We start from the raw sequence: 26,410 nt of genomic DNA, 5'->3' as shown, positions 1-26,410 counted from the left end.
CAAAAGATTACAGTGTCATGCAGTTGAAACAATATATTGAACAAACCTAGATTTTTTAGAATGTGTTGCAGATTTCGGTTCATTAATATGTAAATCCCAGAACTTCTTTCCAGTCACATTCTTGGGATAACTTAAGGTTTTATAAAATAAAGGTGACATTTCAGCTCAGACAATATGTTAAAGGTGTGAGGTTAGTGTCTGTATGTATCCTAATCTTGAGTCGGACTGGTTCTGTTTCCAAAGTAGGGAATTTATTAAATGTTACATGTGTGTATGAGTGTGAGTACACATGAGAGAGTGTGTATTTGTGTGTGTGTGTGTGGAATGTGTGCGTGAGTGTGATGGAGGATAAGCCTGTGAGAAGGTGTGTGCGTGGGTGTGAGTGTGGGGGTGTTATATGTGTGTGTATGAGGGACAGCATGTGTATGAGAGAGGGTCTGTGTGACACTGGAATCTTTGGCTATAAATTCTGTGTCTTATGATCCTGCTCCACAGAATCAGCTACCTGATGAAGGAGCAGCACTCTGAAAGCTTGTACTTCCAAATACCTCTGTAAACCTGTTTGACTATAACCTGATGTTGAGTGATTTTTAACAATAAAATTGATGATCGAAGTAATTCTGATATTGTTTGTGAAGCAAAAGATTTCCAGATTCTTGGCTCTGCAGCTCACTGACGGACTGTTATCCTGGCGTTACCCCTGTCTGGCTTCCAGCACTCAGACAGACAGAATGGCAAAGAGGTGTCCAGTGGCTAACCTCAAGCTGTGATCCTCACAGCGCACTAGTCCACATTAACACATGACCCCACTAAGATACACAGCCCAATGGGTGCAATTGCTTTTCAACCCCATTTTTTGTATATTCCTGGAAGGATAAAACACAAATATGTCTGCAATTTGGGACATAATCCACAGGAAATGGCTTTTTTCTGAGAGGCGTAGTCCGTTCCACCCATCCCATTATCTCTTCCTTTTAAGTATCTCTGTTCGAAGTCTCTCTGACAATTTACAAGTGTGACATTCCATGGGCTCACACAAAGCTTTGCCAAGCAGCCATAGACTCACAGAGTCATAGAGATGTACAGCACGGAAACAGACCCTTCAATCCAACCCGTCCATGCCGACCAGATATCCCAACCCAATCTAGTCCCACCTGCCAGCACCCGGCCCATATCCCTCCAAACCCTTCCTATTCATATACCCATCCAACTGCCTCTTAAATGTTGTAATTGTACCAGCCTCCACCACTTCCTCTGGCAGCTCATTCCATACACATACCACCCTCTGTGTGAAATGGTTGCCCCTTAGGTCTCTTTTATATCTTTCCCCTCTCACCCTAAACCTACCACTGAAATTACTTCCAGAGTCAGCTGTTGGCTGCATGTCCTCATTTAAAAGACACTTGTTGCAATTATAAATTCAACATGTTTGTAAATAATCTGGGATTATATTCTGTTATTATGGCCAAACTCATTGCAAAATGATTTCTATGGTTCTGAATTGGGCTGCAGAGCTGTAGGGCACCTAACTAACATTCAGATTAGGGGTGACCAAGTGTCTAAATATTGGACTGCTTTCAGGTCCACGCCCCCAAACAACCCACCCTCCCACCCTGGCACCTTCCCCTGCCACCTCAGGAACTGTAAAACCTGCGCCTACACCTCCTCCCTCACCTCTATCCAAGGCCCTAAAGGAGCCTTCCACATCCATCAAAGTTTTACTTGCACATCCATTAATATCATTTATTGTATCCGTTGCTCCCGATGCGGTCTCCTCTACATTGGGGAGACTGGGCGCCTCCTAGCAGAGCACTTTAGGGAACATCTCCAGGACACCCGCACCAATCAACCACACTGCCCCGTAGCCCAACATTTCAACTCCCCCTTCCACTCTGCTGAGGACATGGAGGTCCTGGGCCTCCTTCACCGCTGCTCCCTCACCACCAGACGCCTGGAGGAAGAACGCCTCATCTTCCGCCTTGGAACACTTCAACCCCAGAGCATCAATGTGGACTTCAACAGTTTCCTCATTTCCCCTTCCCCCACCTCAAACTAGTTCTAAACTTCCTGCTCAGTAACTGTCCCCTTGACTTGTCTGGACTTGTCCTACCTGCCTATCTCCTTTTCCACCTATCCACTCCACCCTCTCCTCCTTGACCTATCACCTTCATCCCCTCCCCCACTCACCCATTGTACTCTATGCTACTTTCTCCCCACCCCCACCCTCCTCTAGCTTATCTCTCCACGCTTCAGGCTCTCTGCCTTTATTCCTGATGAAGGGATTTTGCCTGAAACGTCGATTTCAAAGCTCCTTGGATGCTGCCTGAACTGCTGTGCTCTTCCAGCACCACTAATCCAGAATCTGGTTTCCAGCATCTGCAGTCCTTGTTTTTACCTCATTGATTTTAACCCTACTGCGAATCCTCTTACAAGGATGCCTGCCTTGAAGAGGTTTTCCTCCTCTCTCTACAAGAATTTCAGGGAGTCCCTCTCCCACTGCAACTCCCAGGTCATTTCCTCTGCCCTGAAGCTCTTCAACCATGTCGTGAAACAAACTCGCTACCACAGCCACATTCGCTTCCTCAATGCCTGCCTCCGTAACCAACTCATCCCACACGGACTCCAGATCACCTTTAAACCAGCAGAGTTCGGACCTGAACAGGACAAACAGTACAGACTACAGATACAAAAACACCAGCAACAGTTCTCCTTCAAGATCCTCTGCTCCACGCTTGCAGCAATGCGCCGGCACCTAACCTCTCTCCAGTCAGCCCTGCCTCAGCTGAGGGCCACACTCTCTCAGAATTGCAAAGGACCCACTCTGTACTACATCTTCTTGAATCTGTTAATCGATCCTACCTCCTCTGTTCTCTCAGGCAGTGAGTTCCACAGATTCGCAACCCTCTGAGAGAGTAGTTTCTCCTCATCTCAGCGTTAAGCCTACCTCCTCGTACTCTACATCTAGGCCCTATTGTTCGAGACTTTCTCATAAGTGGGGACATCTGTTCAATGTCCGCATTATCAATCCCCTTCAGCATTCTATATATGTCAATCAGATCCCCTCCTTATTCTCCTGAGCCCCAGTAAGTACAAACTTAAGCTGTTCAACTGCTCCTCATAGGGCAGACCTATCAGCGCAGGAATCAACCTTCTCTGAACTGCCCCCAGTGCCACCACATCCTCCCTCAAGTAAGGAGACCAGATGTAGTGTCATCAACACCTCATATCAATGTACCTACACTTCTTCATTTTTATAATACAGTCCTTTTGCAATAAATACCAGGATTCCACTTGCCTTTCTTATCATACGCTGCACCTGCATACATACCTTCTGTGATTCATGTATAAGGACACCAAGATCTCTCTGCACTGATGCATTTTGAATCTGCTTTCATTTTAATAATAATTTGCGCTTTTGTTTTTCTGGTCAAAATGGACAACCCCACAATTATTCAGATTAAACTCCATCTGCCAGATTCGGGCCCATTCTCCTAGCCTACCATTAGCACTCTGATAGTATACTACTCCCAAAGACTGCAACAGTTCAAGAAGGCAGCTCGCATGACCTTTTCCAGGGTAATTAAGGGATGGGCAATAAATGTTGGCCCAGCCTGTGATGCCCATATCCTGTGACTGGATAAAAACTAGAAGAAAAGTACCTTTCAACCTATTTATACCTTCCTTTAATGACATATTCTACAAGTTTATTTATCATTATGTGAATAATGGTATTTGTCATATAAGGACAACTCCATACTATCCATCATCCAATGGTCTGGCAGAAAGAACAGTCCAAACTTTGAAGACAAGCTTCTAGGAACAGCCGACAGCTTCACAACATATCAGACTGTTTGGGTTCCTATTTGATTATAGGACCACCCCTCATGCAGCTATCGGGATAGCTTTGGTAGAGTTGCTAATGGGGAGATAACTCCACACCAGGTTAAACCTGATCTTCCTGGACCTGGGGGTGAGGATGAAATAGCATCTGGACTGCTAATGCTGGACACCAGACTCTTCCAAGCAAGAGAGACGGTTTACTTGAGAGGACAAAGTCTGATGTAGGAACCACAGGAATGGTCCTGCGTGGGTAAGAGGCATGGTCACACGACATCAGGTGGATGAGGCAAGCATGTGGACCATATGAAAGCTGCAAATTCACAAACGATGCAGGAGCAAAACATGCACGGTTCCTCGACAACCTTTCTAACTGTTCTGGAACCCATGGGCTCTCCATCTCCGTCGAGATGGACACAGTGGAAGTCACTGGCTCAATACCTTTGCCACCTGAAGAAGAGAATGAATTTCCTCCAAGACGCTCCGGGAGCAAGAGACAAACTACTGTGCATTATACTCCGCCTGTATCTGAGGCAGAGTTGGAGGTACTAAAACACCGCAGGAGGAGATACAAAAGAAGAACCGGCCTATGTCCTTGGACTCAGAGAGGAAGGATGTAGAGATTGTTACGAGGTCAACCAGGTGGACCTCATAAAATCTAAGTTCCCTGGTTGGGGCTGTCAATCTGACTCAATCAGGGAGTCCAGGCTGACAGATGTAAACAGGAGTGTCGAAGGGCAGTGCTTATCACTCGTCACTCGGGTATTTCTTTTCTTCCTGGTGGTGGAAACTGAATAACGATTTGTGCACCTTGTGTCTCTCACTGTGTCTCACACCTACACACACACAACAGGGGTGCTGGGGAAACATAAGCACTACTGCAGTTACTCGGTAGTGAAGGGAAAGAAAAAAGAGAAAAACATTTTTAAAAATGAACAGGAGTGTCAGAGGTTCTGTTCACTCTGAGAGCTGGCTCTGAGGAAGCTGGATCAGTGTCAAGGACTCTCCCCGTGTAAATAAGGGGGAACTTGGTGATGGGATACTGGCCTCTGTGTAGTTATTTTATGAAGTTCCTTCTTGGTGTGAACTTGCTCACTTTAACTGACAGTGTAGCCTCTGCTTTTGAACCTTTAGCCATATGCATAATTCAATGAGCCAAAAATTTACAGAATGAAAAGCGAGATTGAAGTTTATAGAATAAAATGTCAAAATACTTAAACAGCGAAATGGGTTTCAAATCCATGGCTGGATTTTTAAGCTTCCATTGTTTAAAGGTGAGGGGTCCTATTGAATCCAGCAGGTGGCTTGTTTTTCTGCTTCTACCCATTTGCCAATGGACCCATTGGCTCCTTTAAATGGGTATCACTATTAACCATTAATTTTTATTAAAGAGCCTCATCCCACACCAGTTGGGCTTAACCAGTGGCAGATTAGGATCACGCCAAACAGCAGCCCAGCAGATCCTCTGGATGGTTACAGTAACATTGAAGATAGAGCAGCAGTCGACCATTCGGTCCTTTGAGCCTATTCAATTTGACTATTACTTGACCATCCAACTCAGTACCCTGTTCCTGCTCTGTCCCCATACTCTTTGATCCCTTTAGCCTGAAGAACTATATCTAATCCTTCCTGAAAATGGTTGATGTTTTGACCTAAGCTGCTTTCTATTGTCGTTACTTAATGGGTCCCTGGGTCCACTGGAGGGCTCTCCCATTACTTTAACACCCCAAGGTGTCTTCTCTCAATTGCCTCCTTCACCTCTCAGAGGCAAAAATGAGGACTGCAGATGCTGGAGATCAGAGTCGAGAGTGTGGTGCTGGAAAAGCACAGCAAGTCAGGCAGCATCTGAGGAGCAGGAGAATCGACGTTTCGGGCATAAGCCCTTCATCAGGAATGAGGCTTGTGTTTCAGGGCTCTGCTCTCAGCCCAACTCTCAGCCCTGACCCACATGCCTCACTGCGACTCCACTTTCAAGTTGCTTTCATCCATTTATGTGCTGGTCTCTTCATAAACCAATACCTTGGAGTTCAAGCTCACAACCAAAGTTAAGTAGGCATTGACATGCAGAACATTATCCTTCCCAATGCCATTATCTACAGCTAAACATACAGAACACTAATTCCTCATACCTACCAATTGAATAAGTAAAGGAGTAATATGATGTCTTGTTAAAGCTGGGTTAAGGAGTCATTTATGAAACTTAATTTTGTAATCCCAGCAACAAGTCTCACTCATGGACAATGTGCTTTGGAATTTAACACGTTTGTCAGAATGTCTCGAAAAGTCTGTTGCTGGAAAAGCACAACAGGTCAGGCAGCATCCGAGCAGCAGGAGAATCAACGTTTCAATGATAAGGCCTTCATCAGGAATGTCATAATGTTTCATCCATTTGTTTAAAATGAAATGTATTTCTGACAGTGTTTGCTTGCAAATTACAGAATGATCCTCAATGGTATCAAGTTTTGTACAAAACATTTTATGCTGTGGAGGCAGATGAGATTATGTTTTGGCCAATGGTGGTAAAAGGCCATCTTGATGGAAAATTCATTCCCCTACTTAATTAAAAGAACAGTATTGCCTGAATTGTCAAATGGTAGTTTATGGTCAGTCCTAATTAAAGTCACTCAGCTGTAAGTTAGCTTTAGTCTGTTCATTTACCACCTCTCTCTGAGTGTAAGACTAGTCTGCTTGCTTGTATCAATAACAAATCTTCCAAAATGATGAGCAACCCAAAATCTATCAAAAATGCTTCAGGGAAGGAAGTCTTTCCACACCATCTGTGTTTAGATCATAAAACTAAAATAAAAGAAATGATGTCTCCTGTTTTATTGGAGATGTTAACGAATGGATGAAGAAAACCAATGTTTTAAAAAGGGTGGCGTTGCTTATTTGATTCACAAAACAGAAGAGAAATATAAAGTGTTCTGTTAAAAAAAATAATTTTATGAGAATGGCTACTCCTCATCACTTAACGAAGAAATGCGGTCATTCCTAACCAACTGATCGTATATCTGAGACATCACATTACTCATTACACACAGATATCAGATTAATGAAACATGATCGTTTTATGTAATATCAGTTAGTTAATATATGTGACATATTTGCAATGCCCTCACATCTGTGTTGCATAAAATAGAGTTCAAAATCTCATTTGATAGTAATTCAAATGTAGCTTCACAGATGTTCTGTTAAAAGTCATTACTTCACAACAATGATCGTATTTTCACAGATGACTATGCCTTGAGCTCACATGAAGGACACTTCCTTGGTAACAGAGGAAGTAGATGAAATGGAGTCAATGCTAGAGAAACTCAGCAGAATTTCAGCTGACAACAATGAAGTAAATACTTTCAGGACAGGAATGTTCACAAGGACTTCTTAGAAAAGGTACATAACATCAGAGCAAGCTGCAATGGAGGAAAGGGCCATGGTGATAGAAATGTAACTTTCATCCTTCAATCACATACTCAGGATCAGAAGAAGAAATGAGCTCCCACTTCATCCAAGAAAAAAATGGAATACCCATCAGTATCTGAAAATACAGGCTAGCCCTATGGATATTGTTGTGAAGACAGGAAGGGTGAAGACCTGAAAGAGTTAACTCTTTTGCCTCTGTCCACAATTGATACTTGACTTACTGGCCAATGCCTGTTATAATTCAAATTTCCAGCATCTGCTGCATTTTGTCTTCTGTCTTATTTATACTGCAATATGTACAACGTTAAAAGGACAGTTACCATCTTTGATACACAGATATCCCACCATTTTTTGGTGTTTTTAAATAACCAATTTAGATATGTTATAATGTACCTACAGAGAAGGTGAGACTTGAATCTGGCCCATCAGCCCAAGAGGTAGGGATACTATCAATGCATCACCAAAACCAACAAGTCAATACCCTTTATTTAGGCAAGTAATCTTGTAATCACAAACCAACCGGAGATTCAGAGAAAAACTACTCTAAAGAAAACTTAAATGATCATCCTAATTATCCCTTGCCTATTATAATAATAATATTGAGTATTGGCTCCATTTCAAACAGTGGAGTCAGAAGCCAGCTATCATATAATGGTTAGGATGCCTTTATTCTGAAGGTTAGGTGCTGTTATGTATTGCTTTACTGTAAATCTTAAACTGGGATCAAACTTGGCTCCAGAGCAGACCCCAGTGAGACTTCCAGGAAGACATCCTCAGTTTCCTTACCCACAGGCCACAATCAGTGAAGATTGGGAACAATATTTCATCCTCACTAACACTCAACACAAGAGCCCCCCCTCACCCCCAGGGTGCGTACTCAGCCCCCTACTGTACTCACTCTATACTCATGACTGAGTCACCAAATACCAGACTAATGCCATTTACAGGTTTGCTGATGTCAGTCAAATCTCAAATGGCGACGGAAGACCTGGAAAAATGGTGCACTGAGAACAACCTAGCTCTCAATGCCAGCAAAACCAAGGAACTCATTATTGGCTTTCGGTGGGATATTACTCATGCCCTCCTACACATTAACAGCACAGAGGTGGAATGAGTGGAGTGTGAATGAGTGGAGTGTGTCAAGCTCTAGGGAGTGGTCATCCACAACAAGCTTTCTTGGACTCTTCATGTGGATGCACTGGTTATAAAGGCCCAACAACGTCTCTTCTTCCTCAGGCAGCTGAGGAAAATTAGCTTGACGGTGAATACCCTTGTATAGGTGCGCCATCGAGAGCATTCTGCCTGGGTGTATCACTACCTGGTATGGCAACTGTACCATTCAAGATTCGAGACAGTTACAGAGAGTGGTGAACTCGGCCCGGACAATCATAAAGGCCAACCTCCCATCTACAGAATCCATCTACCAGGCCCGCTGTCAAGGAAAGGCCGCCAGCATTCTCCAAGATCCATCCCACCCTGGCAATGCTCTTCTACAACCTCTACCATCGGGGAGAAGGTACAGAAGCCTGAACACACACACCAGCCGGTTTTGAAACAGTGTCTACCCTACTGTTGTTAGAATACTGAATGGACTCACAAACTTTTAACATTCCCCTGTACTTCTGTTTATGTTTTTGCCGCTGTTTCTCTATTATTTACTATCTATGCTATTTAACTCTGTGATCTGCCTGTATTGCTCACAAGACAAAGCTTTTCACTGTGCCTCAGTACATGTGACAATAAATTTAATTCAATTCAATTCAATTTGAAATATCAGATAGGTGCACTGGTACCTGTTTATCCACCTGACTGATACTCTGCTTCATCAAAGTTAATGAAACTGAGAGGGTGCACCATCAGCCTATGATTCAAAACCACCCGATCACCTCAGGTACACTCCTATATCCAGTGGTTTCTAACCTTGCACCTTACCATCTACTTCTATTTGGCAACTCAAATTTACAAAGTGTTGGTGTCTCAGCAGGGACTCAAATAAATTTTTAAAGCCTACCTAATACTTACTTGAAATGGATATAGAGCAAGGGATATGAAAAGAGACAGAGCGGGAGTGAGCCAGGCGCTGAATATTTATCACTTGGCTTGAACCTGCTGTATTTAATGCCACTCTTAAAGGTGCCATTTAAGCACAAGCATATCAGCCTTTGACTCTTAGTGAAGCTACTGTTGCTAGAGATGTGAAAACAACACAGTGCTGTGTACTTGGCCACAATTCTGTGAATGGCCCTCTCTATGAGCTGCCCTTTCTGATGTGCACTTTAAGACACAACAACAGAAATTTCTGGAGAAATTTAGCAGGTCTGGCAGCATCTGTGGAGAGACAAAGCAGAGTCAAAGTTTCAGGTACAGTAACCCTTCTTCAGAACTGATTGTAGCTGGGCATAGGCTGGAATGTTCGCTGAAGATAGGGGGTGGGAGAAGGGATAAAGGACTAAACGGTTGGTGGAGATAGAGCCCAGAGAGAGAGCAAGAAAGAGAGAAAACAGCCAAAGAAAACAAAAGAAAAATACAGATACTGGAGATCTGAATCAAAACCAGAAATTGTTGGAATCCGGTAGCATTGTGGAAAGCTGTTCTGATGAACAGTTACCGCACTTGGATCATGAACTCTGCTTTCTCCATACAGATGTTGCCAGACTTGTTGAGTTTCTCCCGCAATTTCTGTTCTTGTTTGAGAGAGAATAGCAATTGAACAGACAAGGGCATAGATAACGGTGAGCCTGGGAGAAAGCAAGGATGATAACGGAGACCATGAGTGGGTGATAATGGGTTGACTATGTGAGAGCAGCTCATGTAATGACAGAACCAGAGGTGGGGGAGGGAGGTTGGGGGTTGGTAATGTTCAGGCCCTAACACGATTGAACTCTACACAGGATTGAGTCCTGAAGGTGGCAAAATGAGATGCTGTACTTCCAGCTTGTGTTGTGCTTCACTGCAGCAAGCCTGAGGCAGAGATATTGTCCAGGGGAACAGGCTGGGGCGTTGCAGTAGCACTTTAAAGTCGCTGTTCCACCCAGTTCTTAATGAGCACAGACAGCAAGAAGCATAGACATCTGAACAAACTGAACAAAATGCATCTTTGAACACTTGAGTTGGGAAGGTCCTGTAGTGCCAGCAAACCTTGTTGATATGTTTATGTGTGTGTGTGTTGGGGGGAATGTGGGGGTGTGGGTGTGTGTGAGTGGGAGAGAGGTTGTGTGTGCAGGGTGTTTGGGGGTGTGTGTGGGAGGAGTCTGTGTGTGGGTGTGTAGGGTTGTGTGTGTCGGTGGGTGTGTGTGTGTGGGGGTTGGGTGTGAGGATATGTGTCTGCAGGGAGGTGTGTGTGTGGGTCAGTGGGGGTGGATGAGTGAGGGAGGTGTGTGGGGGGATTGGGTGTGTGGGGGACGTGTGTGTGTATGTGGGAATGGGTGTGTGTGTGGGGGAAAAGTGTATGTGTGGGTTTGTGGGGGGTTGTGTGTGTGGGTAGGTTGGGAGGTGTATGTGTGGGTGTATGGGGAAGGTGTGTGTGTGTGTGTGGGAATGGGTGTGTGGGAACGAGGGAAGGGGTGTGGGGAAGGCGTGTGTGTATGTGGAGATGGGCGTGTGTGTTTGTATGGGGGGTAGGTGTATATGTGGGTGTGTGGGGGAGGTGTGAGTGGGTTTGTGGGGAAGGTGTGTGTGTGGGTGTGTGGGAGTGGGTGTGTGTGGGTGGGGGTGGGTGTGTGGGGAAGGGGTATGTGAGGATTGGGGCGTGGGAACGGGTGTGTGTGTGTGGGGAAGGCGCGAGTGTGGGGGGGTTAGGTGTGTGTGGGGGGGTGTATGTGGGGGAGTTAGGTGTGTGTGGGGGGGTGTATGTGGGGGAGTTAGGTGTGTGTAGGTGTTGGGGAAGGTATATGTGGGTGTGGGGGGGCTGAATGTGGAGGGGGGTAGGTGTATGTGGGTGTGGGTGGGTGTTGGGGAAGGTATATGTGGGTGTGTGTGGTTGGGAAGTGTGTGTGGGGGTGTATGTGGGAGGTAGGTGTTTGTGGATGAAGGGGAAGGTATATGTGTGTATGTGGGGAGATATGTGTGTGTTGGGGGGATGTATGTGGGGGGGTTAGGTGTGTGTGAGTGTTGGGGAAAGTATATGTGTATGTGTGTGGGAGGTATGTGTATGTGGGGTGTGTGTGTCGGGGTTGGGGGTGGGGGGATCTGACAGGCTCACTCCCCCCCCCGCCCCCCCGGAACCACGTGGATTTACTGACAGACCAAAATAAACAGAATGAGACACCAACAGCTGAGCGGAAGCTGCCCTGAATTTAAACTCTCCCGCAGCTTACAACACAATCCAAACTGATCAGGGACATTGCTCCGGTAACTGATCCCCATGGGGGGGGGGGGGGTAAATCCCAGATACCCCGAGGCTGCTGTTCCTGAGCTTCCCAGAGCTGGACCATCCCGGTACAAACCCAGCTTCCCCCCGGGGTGTAGGGGTGGGGGGTCCCTGCCAGTCTGACTCTCTCACTTCCCTCAGCTCCATGCTCTGCCCAAAAATAACCAGCTACAAATACATCTCCTAAAATTAGTCAGCGCTGAGCTGAGAAGGCAGCATTGAGAGTGCTCCAGGAGTTAGCCGGGGACTGGCTCCCATTCCTCTCCCCGAGGGCACTTTACCCCAATCGGAAACACAGTGACAAATACCCTGCCCCTCGGCATGATCTCCAGGTACCAGAGTCTCTCTGCAACACACAGCACACTACCCTACACCGTCCCCGCGTCCTCCTGTCCCTAACACAGTTAGAAACACACACAAATACCACTCCACTTACACAACCCCAGACACACACACACACTCATACACACACATTCACGCTTACCACCTCACAGACACAGGCAATCAACATAAACACCAACTTCATACATAGGAACACACTATATGCACACTCACATCTAGACATAATGCATTTACATATACACATCTATACGTACACAATATTACAGACTATATATACACATCCATATATGCACCTCTACACACTACGTATAAATACATACATATCTGTGCACACGCTCTATACATTCACACACAGACACATATTAAACTACATATACCACCTCATATTTTATAAATATATACCTAATGAAGAGAAAAAAGGACCTGCATTTACATTAAATCTTTGACAACTGCAGGAGGTTCCAAAATGTTTTACAACTAATTCCGTGTTTTTGAAATGTAAGCACTAATGGTATCTAGGGGGAAGATGGCAATACTTTCTGAATGCACACACTCACATATATACCTGTACTCCCATTCCATACAGGTGCATATCCATCTGACCAACCAGTTAGTACCATCTTCATTCATATAAACACACAGAAATCATATGGTACACCAGACACCACCAAACAATACCAACCTGACCAGTGTCTAAACTGGTTAAATCTTGAAAGACAGAACTGCCAGACTAGACCCATGGAAGGTGGAGAAAGCGCAAACATAGGGGGAAACTTAGTGGACCTCATCTTCACCCAACTATGTATCTGTGGCAGATTCATGTGCTTAAGACACTATTGGCAGGAGTGACCACTGTAGAGTCTTTTTGGGACCACATCCTGTCTTCATCCTGAGAACATCCTTTACTTGGATGTCATCATCGTTCTAACTGGAATAGAATTAGACTTAGTAGTTCACAATTGGAGAATTATGAGGACATTTATGTAGGCCATCTACAGCAGTAGAATAGTTCCTAGCATAAACTTTAACCTCATGCCTGGCACATCCCCTACTCTATCACTATCATCAAACCAGGCATCCTATGCTGGCTCAATGTGAAGTGCAGAAGAAAGTTTCCTCCGGGTGCTCCGGTTTCCTCCCACAGTCACAAAGATGTGCAGGTTAGGTGAATTGGCCATGCTAAATTGCCCGTAGTGTTAGGTAAGGGGTAGAGGTAGGGGTGGATTGCACTTCGGCAGGGCGGTGTGGACTTGTTGGGCCGAAGGGCCTGTTTCCACACTGTAAGTAATCTAATCTAATCTATCTGGAGCAACAATAAACATACTGAAAATGAGATGTCAACCTAGTGAAGTCACACAGGACCACAGGAATGAGGAGAAACTTCTTCACCCAGAGAGTGGTGGCTGTGTGGAATGCTCTGCCCCAGAGGGCAGTGGAGGCCCAGTCTCTGGATTCATTTAAGAAAGAGTTGGATAGAGGTCTCAAGGATAGTGGAATCAAGAGTTATGGAGATAAGGCAGGAACAGGATACTGATTAAGGATGATCAGCCATGATCATATGAATGGTGGTGCAGGCTTGAAGGGCAGAATGGCCTACTCCTGCACCTATTGTCTATTGTATATTGAATGCTAAACAGCAGAAATAGCACTGAATGGAGTTAAATAATCACACAACCAATGGATCAAGTCAAAGGTTTGCCATTCTGTTATGTAGCGAACAATTAACCAACTAATGAGGGGAAGAGGTCCCAGAAATACCCCATCCTCAATGATGACAGGGCCTATCATTTGAGTATAAATGAGTAGCCTGAAGCTTACTCAGCTGTCTTCAGTCATAGAGTCATAGAGCTGTACTGCACGGAAACAGACCCTTCAGTCCAACTTGTCCAGTCAGCCTGCTAATCCAAATTAATCTAGGCCCATTTGCAAGCATGGCCCATATCCCTCTAAACCCTTCCTATTCATATACCCATCCAGATGCCTTTTAAATGTTGCAATTGTACCAGCCTCCACCACTTCCTCTGGCAACTCATTCCATACACACACACACACTGCATTCTGCATGAAAAAGTTGCCCCTTAGGTCCCTTTTAAATCTTTTCCCTCTTACCTTAAACCTATGCCCTCTAGTTTTGGACTCCCACAACCTGGGGAAAAGATCTTGGCTATCCATGCCCCTCATGATTTTATAAACTTCTATAAGATTACCCTTCAGCCTCTGACGCTCCAGAGAAAACAATCTGAGCCTATTCAGCCTCTCCCTATAGCTCAAACCCTCCAACCTTGGCAATGTCCTTGTAAATCTTTTCTGAACCCTTTCAAGTTTCACAACATCCTTCATATGTCAGGGAGACCAGAATTGAACACAGTCTTCCAAAAATGGCTTAACCAATGTCCTTTACAGTCGTAACATGACCTCCCAACTCTTATACTCAATGCAGTGACCAAAAAGGGAAGCATACCAAACACCTTCTTCACTATCCTGTCTACTTTGGACTCTACTTTCAAGGAACTATGTACCCAACTCCAAGGTTAGAGAAATACTAAGTGGATTATTCATCCTGACCTCTCCTGACGTTCACACCACAACAGATGCCAATTTCCAGCCAAGTTGATTCACTGCATACAATATCAAGAAACTGCTGCCTGAACTGCTGTGCTCTTCCAGCACCACTAATCCAGAATCTGGTTTCCAGCATCTGCAGTCATTGTTTTTACCTCATTGACAATATCATGAAACAGTTCAGTTCACAAACATAGACAAGGCGCTGGGCCCTAGGAAGTCATTGTGGCTATAGCATAGAAAACAAGTGCTTTCAAAGTAGCTGCATATTTAACCAAGATGTACCAGTACAGCTAAAAGATTGGCATTTACCTAAAAAAGTGGAATATCACCCTGCTACGTCCTTTCCAACAGTTCATATCCAATCTGGTTGAACAGCACCCATTTGGCCATCTCTCTGTATCTGCCAATATGACATTTTTAAGGCGAGAGGAGAGAGATTTTAAAAATACATGAGGGGCAAATCTTTTACATAGAAGTTGGTTTGTGTGTGGAATGAACTTCCTAAGGAAGTGGTAGATGTGGGTACAATTACAACATTTAAAAGACACTTGGATAAGGTTTAGAGGGATGTGGGCCAGGAGCAGGCAACTGGGACTAGTTTAGTTTGGGATTATGGTCAGCACGGACTGGACCGAAGGGTCTGTTTCCGCACTGTATAAGGGGACACTGATAGTGATACCAAATGGTGTTTTCTCATGAATAACCTGCTCACTGATGCTCAGTTTGGGTTCTGATGGATCTCATCATATCCTTAGTCCAAAATTGGATAGAACAGTCAATTTTCTGAGGGGACTGTCTACCCTCGACATCAGTGCAGAAGTTAACTATATGTAGCGTGAATAAAACTCAGTTAAAATTGAATTTGCTGGGGACTGGGAAAAAGATTTTATTGACTGGAGTAATAACGAGTTCAATAGATGTGATTGTTGGCAGCTGATCATCTTAGTTTTGGGATCTAACTTGCTCAGAAGTGTCCTGTTGTCGGTTGCTTGATCAATAACATACCCTCCATCATCTGATTGGAAGTTGGAATGTTCGCTGATGGTTGCACAGTGTTCCATTACATTTCCAATTCCCCACATACAGCAGCAGTCAATGCCCCACAAACAGCAAGGGATTTGTAATGTCCAGTTCTGGGCCAATAACATTTATACCATAGAAGTATCATGCAATGATCAGTTCCAGCAGGACGTTGTCTTGATTTTCAATAGCTTTACCGTTGTCAAACCTCCCACCATCACTAACCTTGGATGTCACAATTGAACTAGAGTGAGCTGTCCACAAGAAAATATCATGGGCAGCTACATTGTGGGTCTGAGGGGATGTTTCTAGCTTTGGGATTTTCACTGAGTGGGCATGGGGACATCTGGTTAAATCTTGGCCAAGCTCTTCTGTGCAGACCCTTCAGGTTCAGATTGCATTGTCTACATACCCTGGTTATAAGAATGGGTCTCAAGTGGATATTGTGCCATTGACTCTTCAAGGTCAGTCCATGAAGGCCAAAATAATGATCCTGATGGAATGCTGCATGTTTGCCTTGCCTTCAACAACATTCAGGACAAAGCAATTGCCTCTCTCACAACCCCATCCATCAGCTTAAACCTTCTCTCCCTCCACGTGTGGTGCATTCTGACAGATGTATGCACCCTTGACAAACCTACAGCAGCAACTTACTAAGGCCTCCTCCTCAGCACCACCCAAACTGGCAATATCCTCCATCTAGCAGAAAGCGAGGACTGTAGATGCTGGAGATCAGAGTCAAGAGTGTGGTGCTGGAAAAGCACAGCAGGTCAGGCAGCATCTGAGGAGCAGGAGAATCAAAATTCAGGCATAAGCCCTTCATCAGGAATGAGACTTGTGGGCCAGAAAGCTGAGACATAAATGGGAGGGGGGGGGGGGGGGGTTGGGGGGAAGGTAGCTGGAAAGTGATAGGTAGATGAAGGTGAGGGATAGGTCAGAGAGGAGGGTGGAGTGGATAGAAGGGAAAGGTGATGGACAGGTCAGGAGGGCGGTGCCGAGTTGGAGGCTTAGGACTGGGATAATGTTGGGGGGAGGGGAAAGGAGGAAACTGGTGAACTCTGCATTGATCATGTGTGGTTGTAGGATCCCAAAGCGGAATATGAGGTGTTCTTCCTCCAGGCATCAGGTGGTAAGGGAGTGATGATGGAGGGGGCCCAGGACCTGCATGTCCTTGGTGGAGTGGGAGGGGGAGTTGAAGTGTTCAACCACAGGGCAGTGGGGTTGGTTGGTGCAGGGTCCCAGAGATGTTCTCTGAAAAGATCTGCAAGTAGGCGTCCTGTCTCCCCAATGTAGAGGAGACCACATCGGGTGCAATAGGTAGAGTAGATGATATTGGTGGAAGTACAGGTAAATTTCTGTCAAATATGGAAGGATCCTTTGAGTTCTTGGATGGAGGTGAGGGGGGAGGTTTGGGCGCAGGTTTTACATTTCCAGTGGTGGCAGGGGAAGGATCTGGGAGTGGACTGTGGCTTGGTGGGGGCTGACGAGGGAGTCACGGAGGAATGGTCACTCCAGAACGCTGATAGGGGTGGGGAGGAAAATAGGTCTCTGGTCCATTTGTGGGTGTCAAATATTCTTCACCTACAAGGACAAGATGAACAGACTGATGGGAAGTAACTACAAGTTTGCCGATACAAGCCATAGATCATTTTGATTTTGAAGTATTTCTGGATCTGATTCACGATTGGAAGCGTGGTGTGCAGAGGACAGTTTCCAGGTTTATAGATGACACTAAACTTGGAAAAATTGTAAACTATAAGGGGGACAGTGTGGAACTCCAGAAGGATATTGACAAGTTAGTGGAGCGGACAGAGAGGTGGCGGGTGAAATTCAATGAAATATGAGGGGATGCACTTTGATTGGCAGAACATTGAAAAACAATATAAAATGGGGGTACAATTCTCAATGGGGTGCAGGAGCAGAGGGACCTGTGTGTATATGTGCACAGATTCTGAAGGTAGCAGGACAGGTGGAGATATTTGTTAATAAGTATATAGTGTTCTTGGTTTTATTAATAAGAGCATAGAGTATAAGAGCAAGGAGATAACATTGAAATTGTAAAAGATAGTTGTTAGACCTCAGCTGAATATTATGTACAGTTATGGGTGTGACATTATGGGGAAGATGTGAATGCAATAGAGAGAGTGCAGAAGAGTTTACGAGAATGGCTCCAGTAATGAGGAACGCCAGGGATGAGGATCGATCGAAGACGTTGGGACTGTTCTCCTTGAGAGGGAGATCTGATCGAGGTTTTCAAAACCATGACCGGGCTGGGCAGGGTACACAAGGAGAAGCTGTTCCTGGTCAGAACAAGAACAGGAGTGCCTAGATTTAAAGTGATGTGCAAAACATGCAAAGGTAAGGGGCGGATAAACTTGTTCACCCAATGAGTAGTCAGAGCATGGAATGCACTGCCTGGAAATGTGGTGGAGGCAGCTTCAGTATGGTTATTCGAAAAGAATAGTGTGCAGGGATTTGGGGTAAAGGCAGGACATTGGCACTAGAACAAAGAACAATAAACAAAGAACATTGACAGCCCCGGAACAGGCCCTTCGGCCCTCCAAGCCTGAGCCGATCCAAATCCACTGTCTAAACCTGTCGGTCAATTCCTAACCATCTGTATCCCTCTGCTCCCCACCTTCTCATACATCTGTCCAGACGCATCTTAAATGAATCTACCGTGCCTGCCTCTACCACCTCGGCTGGCAATGCGTTCCAAACACCCACCACCCTCTGTGTGAAGTACTTGCCGCTTGTATCCCCCTTAAACTATCCACCTCTCACCTTGAAAGCATGACCTCTCGTTATTGAATCCCTCACCCTGGGAAAAAGCCTGTCTCTATCCACCCTGTCTATACCCTTCATGATTTTATAAAACCTCAGTCAGGTCCCCCCCAATCCACTTTTTTCTAGTGAAAATAAACCTAACCTACTCAACCTCTCTTCATAGCTAGCACCTTCCATACCAGGCAACATCCTCATAAACCTTCTCTGCACCCTCTCCAAAGCGTCCACATCCTTTTGGTAATGTGGCGACTAGACTGTACACCGTATTCTAAATGCGGCCAAACCAATGTCTTGTACAATTTTAAAATGACCTGCCAGTTCTTATACTCAATACCCCGTCTGATGAAGGCAAGCATACTATATGCCTTCTTGGCCACTCTATCCACCTGTGCAGCAACCTTCAGGGTACAATGGACCTGCACTCCCAGATCTCTCTGCTCATCAACTTTTCCCAAGGCTCTTCCCTTCACTGTATAATTCACTCTAGAATTAGAACCGCCTCACATTTGTCTGGATTGAAAGCCACCTGCCACCTTTCCGTCCAACTCTCCAGTCTATCTATGTCCTCCTGTATTCTCTGACAGTCCCTTATATTTTCTGCGTAATGTTGTTGATTTGAAGAGACCCTGCAGACACGATGGGGTGAAGGGCTGCTTTCTGCACTGTTACAATTCTGTCACTGTGTGATATCGCTCCCTCCCTAACAGATTGCAGCTCACCCACACCGTATCAGGTCACCATATCCTGAAGAAGGGCTCATGCCCGAAACGTCGATTCTCCTGCTCCTTGGATGCTGCCTGACCTGCTGCGCTTTTCCAGCAACACATTTTCAGCACACCATATCAGGGCAAACTAGAGATGGCCAATAAATACAGGGCCAGCCAGCAATGCATTGAATTAATAAGTTAAATTAACAATATGAATGCATAAGTACATCAGCACGTTGCGAATGCCCTGTAGAGTACAGCAGTCTTTCAGAAGTGATCATCCCACAAGGCAGTCTTGCCAACAGATGTTTATACTGTGCATGCAGTTGGCTGTCAGTTTTCGCGTTAGCACTCACTAGGATACTGACACCATAAGCAATATCAACCATAACGACAGCGCACCAGGTTAATTGTTTCCCTGGAGTAATTTAGTAACTAGTGGAATTTCTCGACTTATTAGAATCAACCTCCACAACCATAAGGGAGGGGAAGGACGGGGGTGGGGGGTGGGGGGCTTACTCACCGTCTCTGCCAGGGTCACGGTAGACAGGATGACGAGAACACACTGGAGAGCTGACTTCAGCCTGGTCATCTCGGAAAGCGGCTGCTGTAGCCGGCTCAGTGCAGGAGCGAGAGAGACCTCCGGCTGCCCTCCCTTCCCCTCCCCTCCCGGTGGCAACAAATCCAGGATCTGCTGGGGCTGAGCCTGAAATGGATCCTGTGCCCGCCCTCTCCCCACAACGTGCTGGAGTTTGATAAGGAACGGCCTTTATTTCCCAGTGAAGGAGCTGAGCGCTGCACTGACTCCCTGAGCGAAGGCTTCACCTGCCGCAGGGAAGAGGCTGCTGTCCCCTCACCCTCATCCTCGGCGTCGCTTCAGCGCCTTCAACCCGGAGCTGCTGCTGCTGCTGCTGCTGTCCCTGGGCTGTGGGGGCTTCGGGCGGTGGAGGCGCCCGGCGATGGCCCGGAGTTGGCAGCGGGGTGCCCGGGGCTGGCGGAGGGACCGTGTCAGAGCCACTGCCCGACCCCGTGAGTTACCCCGTTACCCCCCACCCCTCAGGGGGAGGGGAGTATGTCTGACCAGCCTGGGGGGGGGGGGGGAGTGTGTCTGACCCCCCCTTGGGGTAAGTGTGTCTGACCCCCCACCCCCTGGGGGGGAGTGTGTCTGACCCCCCCTTGGGGTAAGTGTGTCTGACCCCCCCACCCCCGGGGGTGAATGTGTCTGACCCCCCCACCCCCTGGGGGGGAGTGTGTCTGACCCCCCCTTGGGGTGAGTGTGTCTGACCCCCCCCCACCCCCGGGGGTGTGTGTCTGACTCCCCTTGGGGTGAGTGTGTCTGGCCCCCACCCCCGGGGGGATTGTGTCTGACCCGTCCCCCCACCCCGGGGGGAGTGTAATTGACCCCCTGGGGGGGGGGGAAGTGTGTCTGAGGACAGGAGAGTGTCTGACCCCCTGGGGGGAGTGTGTCGGACCCCCTGGCGAGAGTGTGTCTGACCCCTCCCGGGGAGTGGGTCTGGGGGGAGGAGTGTGTCTGACTCCCCACCCTCGGGGAGGGGGGCGTGTCTGACCCCCAGGAGGAAGTGTGTCTGATCCCACCCCCCCCCCTTACCCGGGAGTCTGACAGGAGCAAGAGACGGGCAAAGGACCAGTGTCGAAAGAGACCGTTCGTCCCATTATGTTTGTGCCAACTCTTTTATTCGAGCTGCGGAAGTGTCACTCGATCCGAGAGCCTCCCTGTGATTTCTCTCTGCACTGACCCGCTGAGCTTTTCCAGCAGTTTGTGTGTTTGTGTTTTTCTTATTAATCCCGCTCGCTGTTGCCTCTTTCCCCAAACGCCTCTCGCTCTAACTCTCGGCTTCTTTTCCCATCTCTCCAGATCCCAGATTGTCAAGTATTCCTGTGTGAATGTGGTTTTCTAACCGGGTTTGTAGACAGGTGTTTGGGTAGATGGGGGTTATCACTGAACCTGCTGTTTGCCAGGGTCGAACTGGCAAATATTCCAAAAATATCTCTCTTTCCAGAATCTCTTGATCATACTTTTTTCATTTTTTTCCCCAAGTTTGGAGGAGATGTGTAGCTCAGGTTTGGGGGGGGGGTCGGGGTGTAAGTTAGCTCTGTGAGCTGGAAGGGGGCTGGGGGCTGCTGTTTTTGTGAATTGTCCGTTTTCTTTAAGAACCACGTTTTCCTCTGTGTCTTTTGCAGGTGCCTGGTGAACTTGTCAGCGCCGTGAATCCCCCTTTCCAGACAGTGGGATACCGCAGGCAAATGGAGCGCGGGAGATTCCACAGATGTCTCCCCCAGCTCGCCCCATCCAGCGCCCTGTGGTACGGAGATGCATTCACTCGTTTCCCACCCACTGAAACAATCGGGTTCTGTTCAAGAGCAACTGAATAATTTTTTTTTAACGCAATATCTCAGGAAACTCGATAATTGAAATGGTTTTGTTTTCTCAGGGCACTGATGTTGCACCTCTTCCTGCGAGGGATTCAGGCGGTAAGGACAACCCGTGCTCTCCAATTTACAGGGACATTTGTAAAGGAAAATAACGGGGCGCAGATGTTTAATACGATTTCAGACTAAATTACATCCCGTGCAAAGTATCGAAACAGGTTTAATCTGATTAGCAATCCACCTTCTTAAAATGAGCTTTTGTTTTTTTTTTGCTTTTTAAATATGTTCAACGTTTACAAATCCTTTTTGTTGCCGATAGCTTCCTTCTGTTTATATTTGTGTGTAGCCTCCTTCAGGTATCTCACCCCTAAACTTGGGACTGGAACAGTGTGGGTCAGGAACACCCCACACCACAATTTTCTACATTTCTCTCCGATATTATGCAATTTAATTTAAGTGTTGTGGAGATATGCTGCTGGTTATTTCAATGTTGTTATGTAAACATTTGTTGGATGGTATTTTTTGGATTTTCCCCCCTTCCCACCCTGAAATGTTGTAAGCTGAGGGCGGGTGGGAACTCGTGCCTCGCAAATCTTGCTGGATTATGGTCCCCCTGGCACCAGCAGCTCTTCAGGCTGGTACCGAGTCTGACGCTGAGCCTGGTCTGCCAGCAAGCTGTTGATGGAGGTAAGATAGCAAAGCACAAATTGCTTTTCAAAAAAGGAAGAGGCGTTGTGTGACTTAAAAAATATTAAGGTAGATCCCAGGACCTGATAGGATTTATTCCAGAATATTGAGGGAAGCATGAGATCAATTGCTGGAGCACTGACAGAGATCTTTGTATCCTCTTTGGCCACAGGTGAGGTCCCAGAGGACTGGAGAATAGTCAATGTTGTTGCATTGATTAAGAAGGGTAACAGGAATAATCCAGGAAATTACAGGCCTGTGACCCTAATGTCAGTGGGAGGGAAATTATTAGAAAAGACTCTCAGGGACAAGATCTATATGCATTTTGAAGCAAACAGACTCATTAACAATAGACAGTATGGTTTTGTGAGGGGGAGGTTGTGCCTCACTAACTTGATTGAGTTTTTTGAGGAGGTGACAAAGATGATTGAGGGAAAAGCAGTTGATGTTGTCTACATGGACTTTAATAAAGCCTTTAACAAGGACCCCCATGGCAGACTGATACAAAAGGTGAAGTCACATGGTATCAGGTTTGAGCTGGCAAGGGGGATACAGAACTGGCTTAGTCACAGGAGGCAGAGGGTAGTGGTGGAAGGATGCTTTTCAGAATGGAGGGCTGTGACTAGCAGTGTTCCACAGGGATCAGTGCTGGGACCTCCACTGTTCATAATCTACATAAATGATTTGGAGGAAATTGGAGCTGGTCAAATTCGTAAGTATTGGAATGATACAAAGGTTGGTGGAGTTGCAGATAGTGAGGAGGATTGTCAGAGGATACAGCAGGATATAGATCAGTTGGAGTCATGGGCAGAAAAATGGCAGATGGAGTTTAATCCTGACAAATGTGAGGTGATACATTTTGGAACATCAAGTACAGGTGGAAATTATATGGTGAATGGCAGAACCTTTGGGAGTGTTGATATGCAGAGGGGTTTGGGTGTGCGGGTCCACAGATCACTGAAAATGGCAGTGCAGGTAGATAGGGTAATGAAACAAGTCTATGCCATGCTTGCCTTTATTGAAAGGGGTATTGAGTATAAGGATAGACAAGTTATGACGCAGCTTTACAGAAATTCAGTTAGGCCACACTTGGAATAATGTGTACAGTTCTGGTCACCGCACTACCAGAAGGATGTCGATGCTTTGGAGAGGGTAGAGAAAAGATTTACCAGGATGTTGCCTGCTATGGGGGATTTAGCTATGAAGATGGGTTGGATAGACTGGATTTGTTTTCACTGGAACGTAGGAGGTTGAGGGGCGACCTGTTAGACATTTATAAGATTGTGAATGGCATGGATAGAGTGGGAAGTATGAGGGTTTTCCCAGGGTGGAGGGGTCAGTTACTAGGGGGCACAGGTTCAAGGTGCGACGGGGGAGGTTTAACAGAGATGTGCAAGATAGGTTTTTCCTACAAAGGGTGGTGAGTGTCTGGAACGTGCTGCCCGAGGAGGTGGTGGAAGCAGACACAATGGCAGCATTCAGGAAGCACCTGGACAGATACATGAATAGGAAGGGAATGGAAGGATAGGATCCTGTAAGTGAAGACAGTTTTAGTATGGAAGGGCGAAATGTGTGGGAGTGGGCTTGGAGGGGCCGAAGGGCCTGTTCCTGTGCTGTATTATTCTTTGTTCTTTGTTTACTTGGTTCTGACCTCAGTTGTCAGGGGAATACAAAATCAGGGGCTACAAATCTGACAGTGAATAATAAATCCGATAAAGAATTTTGAAAACAAATGGAATGATTGCAGTGAATTGTATAGAAGCATTTAAAACCTGCTGGATAAATACATAATAGAGAAAGGTATAGGTGGGTATGTTGATCATGTGAGATAAATTGAATAGAGTGAGAGGAAGCATGAATACCAAACCAATGGCCTCTCTGCCTCTCTTTTCTCACTTAAGGTACTGCTTCAAAGGCCTCCTCTTTGACCAAGCTTTTCACCATCTGCCCTAAAATCACCTTATGTGGTGTGTTGGCAAATTTTATGTTGTGATTTTCTTACAAAGTACCTTTGGACATTTCCATTACATTACAGGATGTACATAAATGCAGGTTGTTGTTGTTTCTGTGCGGTAAATTCTATGTAAAAAGCTTCCAGTAAGAAGTCACTACAATTACAATCCTGGTTGAGAACAGCCAAATTATCACTGACAAGGAATTGAACCTGAGACTTTTGCTTTATCTGACTTAATGCTTTTGGTTTTTTTCTGAAGCGTTTGGGTAGCTGGTTGATGAAACATAATTGACTGATCCAAATGAATTAAGGGAATGTGGGATGCTCCTAGTTGCAGCACCACATTTTTCAACCTCTGGTCTCCATCACCTGCAGTCCTCACTTTCTCCTTGTTATGGGTAAGGCAGATGAGCTTAGAGCCTGGATCAGTATCTGGGACTATGATGTTGTGGCCATTACAGAGACTTGGTTGAGAGAGAGGGAGACATGACTGGCTGCTCAACATACCAGGGTTTTGGTGTTTTGGATGAATTAAAGAGGGCAGTAAAAGAAGTAGAGGAATTGCATTACTAATCAGGAAGAATATCATAGCTGCACTCAGAAAGAATGTACTTGAGGGCTCCTCCACTGAAGCAAGATGAGGACAGCTCAAAAATAGGAGAGGTGCAAGCACTCTGATGGGATTATACTACAGGCCTCCCAACAGCCACCAAACCATTGAGGAAAAAATATGTAGGCAAATGATGGAAAGATGCAAAAACGACAGGGTTTTTATCGTGGGTGACTTTAACTTCCCCAATATTGACAGGAATTTGGGTGACCTTTCAGTGGGAGAGCATTTGTGAAACAATGATCACAACATCTTAAGTTTTAAGTTAACTATGAGTAAGGAATAAGTCAGGACCTTGTGAAAATGAGCAAATGGGGGAGAACAAATCAGTATTAGGCAGGAGCTAGGGAGTATTAATTGGGAGCAGCCATTATCAGGCAAGTCCACATTTGACACGTGGGAATTGTTTACAGACCTGATCAGAGCTCAGTACTGGCATGTTCCAGTAAGGGAGAAGGACAAGGATGGCAAGTTATGGGGTCCTTGGATGAGATTGTGAATTTAGTCAAAAAGAAAAATGAGCATATGTAAGTTCTAGAAAACTAAAATCAGGCATGGCCAGTGAGGAATATAAAGAACGTAGGAATGAACTGAAGCAGGAAATTAGGAGAGCTGAAGGAGGATCCTTGAAATGTCTTTGACAAATAGGATTTAAGAGAATCCCAAGGCAGTCTATACATATGTTAAAAGCAAAGGATAACTAGGCGGAGGGTAGGACCACTCAAAAATAAAAGGAGGGAATTTGTGCTTGGAGGCAGAGGATGTTGGCGAGATCTTAAGTGAGTCCCTTATGTCGGTATTAACAATGAGAAGGACATGGAGGATAATGAGATTAGTATGGGACATGCTAATATGCAAGGGCATTTGCGTTCAAGAAATAAATGGTGTTAGGTCTCTTGAAGAGAATTAAGATGGATAAGTGTTCCTTTGTTCAAGAAGGGAAATAGGAATAATCCAAGAAAGTTGTAGACTGGAGTTTTTCATTTGTGGTTGGGAAGCTTTTGGAACGAGATAGAACTTATGTGCATTTGGAAAAGCAAGGCCTAATTAGGGATAGTCAACGTGGTTTTGTACAGGACAGGTCATGTCTAATGAATTTGATCGATTTTTGTTTCAGGAGGTAACAAGGGTGATGGGTGAGGGTAGAGCAGTGGATGTTATATACATGGATTTTAGTTAGGCTTTTGACAAAGGTCCCTGACGGTAGGCTCACAGAGAAGATTAAGATGCATGGGATCCACAGTGACAAAGAGTCATAGAGTTGTACAGCATGGAAACAGACCTTCAGTCCAACTTGTCAATGCTGATCAGATATCCTAAATTAATCTAGTTCCATTTGCCAGCAGTTGCCCCATATCCCTCTAAACCCTTCCTATTTATATGTCTATCCAGCTGCCCTTTAAATATTGTTATTGTCCCAGCCTCCACCACCTCCTCTGGTAACTTGTTCCATACGCGCACCACCCTCTCTGTGAAAAGGTTGTCCCTTTCCCCTCTCACCTTAAACCTATGCCCCTCTAGTTCTGGACTTCCCCAACCCGGAGAAAGACCTTGGCTATTCACCCTATCTATGCCCCTCATGATTTTATAAACCTCTATAAGGTCACCCCTCAGCCTCCAATACTCCAGGGAAAATAGCCCCAGTCTCTTCTTACAGCTCAGACCCTCCAATTCTAACAACATTCTTGTAAATCCTTCCTGAACCCTTTCAAGATTCACAA

At 45.8% G+C, this 26,410-nt stretch overlaps 2 protein-coding genes across 2 annotated transcripts in view; one reads left to right on the top strand and one right to left on the bottom strand.

Annotated features, from left to right (window-relative positions):
* The window catches only part of LOC140478663 (uncharacterized), a 298,481-nt gene extending 278,794 nt beyond the window's left edge, over positions 1–19,687 (bottom strand). Inside the window, exon 1 of the mRNA XM_072571895.1 lies at positions 19,571–19,687. Coding sequence (XP_072427996.1) covers positions 19,571–19,639 — 69 coding nt within the window. The 5' untranslated portion in view covers positions 19,640–19,687. The remainder of the gene's footprint in view (positions 1–19,570) is intronic.
* A 289-nt stretch (positions 19,688–19,976) lies between these two features.
* The window catches only part of LOC140478581 (uncharacterized), a 256,307-nt gene continuing 249,873 nt past the window's right edge, over positions 19,977–26,410 (top strand). The window contains exons 1-3 of the mRNA XM_072571802.1: positions 19,977–20,076; positions 21,250–21,371; positions 21,501–21,540. Coding sequence (XP_072427903.1) covers positions 21,313–21,371; positions 21,501–21,540 — 99 coding nt within the window. The 5' untranslated portion in view covers positions 19,977–20,076; positions 21,250–21,312. The remainder of the gene's footprint in view (positions 20,077–21,249; positions 21,372–21,500; positions 21,541–26,410) is intronic.

The sequence above is a fragment of the Chiloscyllium punctatum genome, chromosome 6 (genome assembly GCF_047496795.1).
Source record: "Chiloscyllium punctatum isolate Juve2018m chromosome 6, sChiPun1.3, whole genome shotgun sequence".
Taxonomy (NCBI): Eukaryota; Metazoa; Chordata; class Chondrichthyes; order Orectolobiformes; family Hemiscylliidae; genus Chiloscyllium; species Chiloscyllium punctatum.
This window is presented reverse-complemented; position numbering and strand designations above follow the sequence as displayed.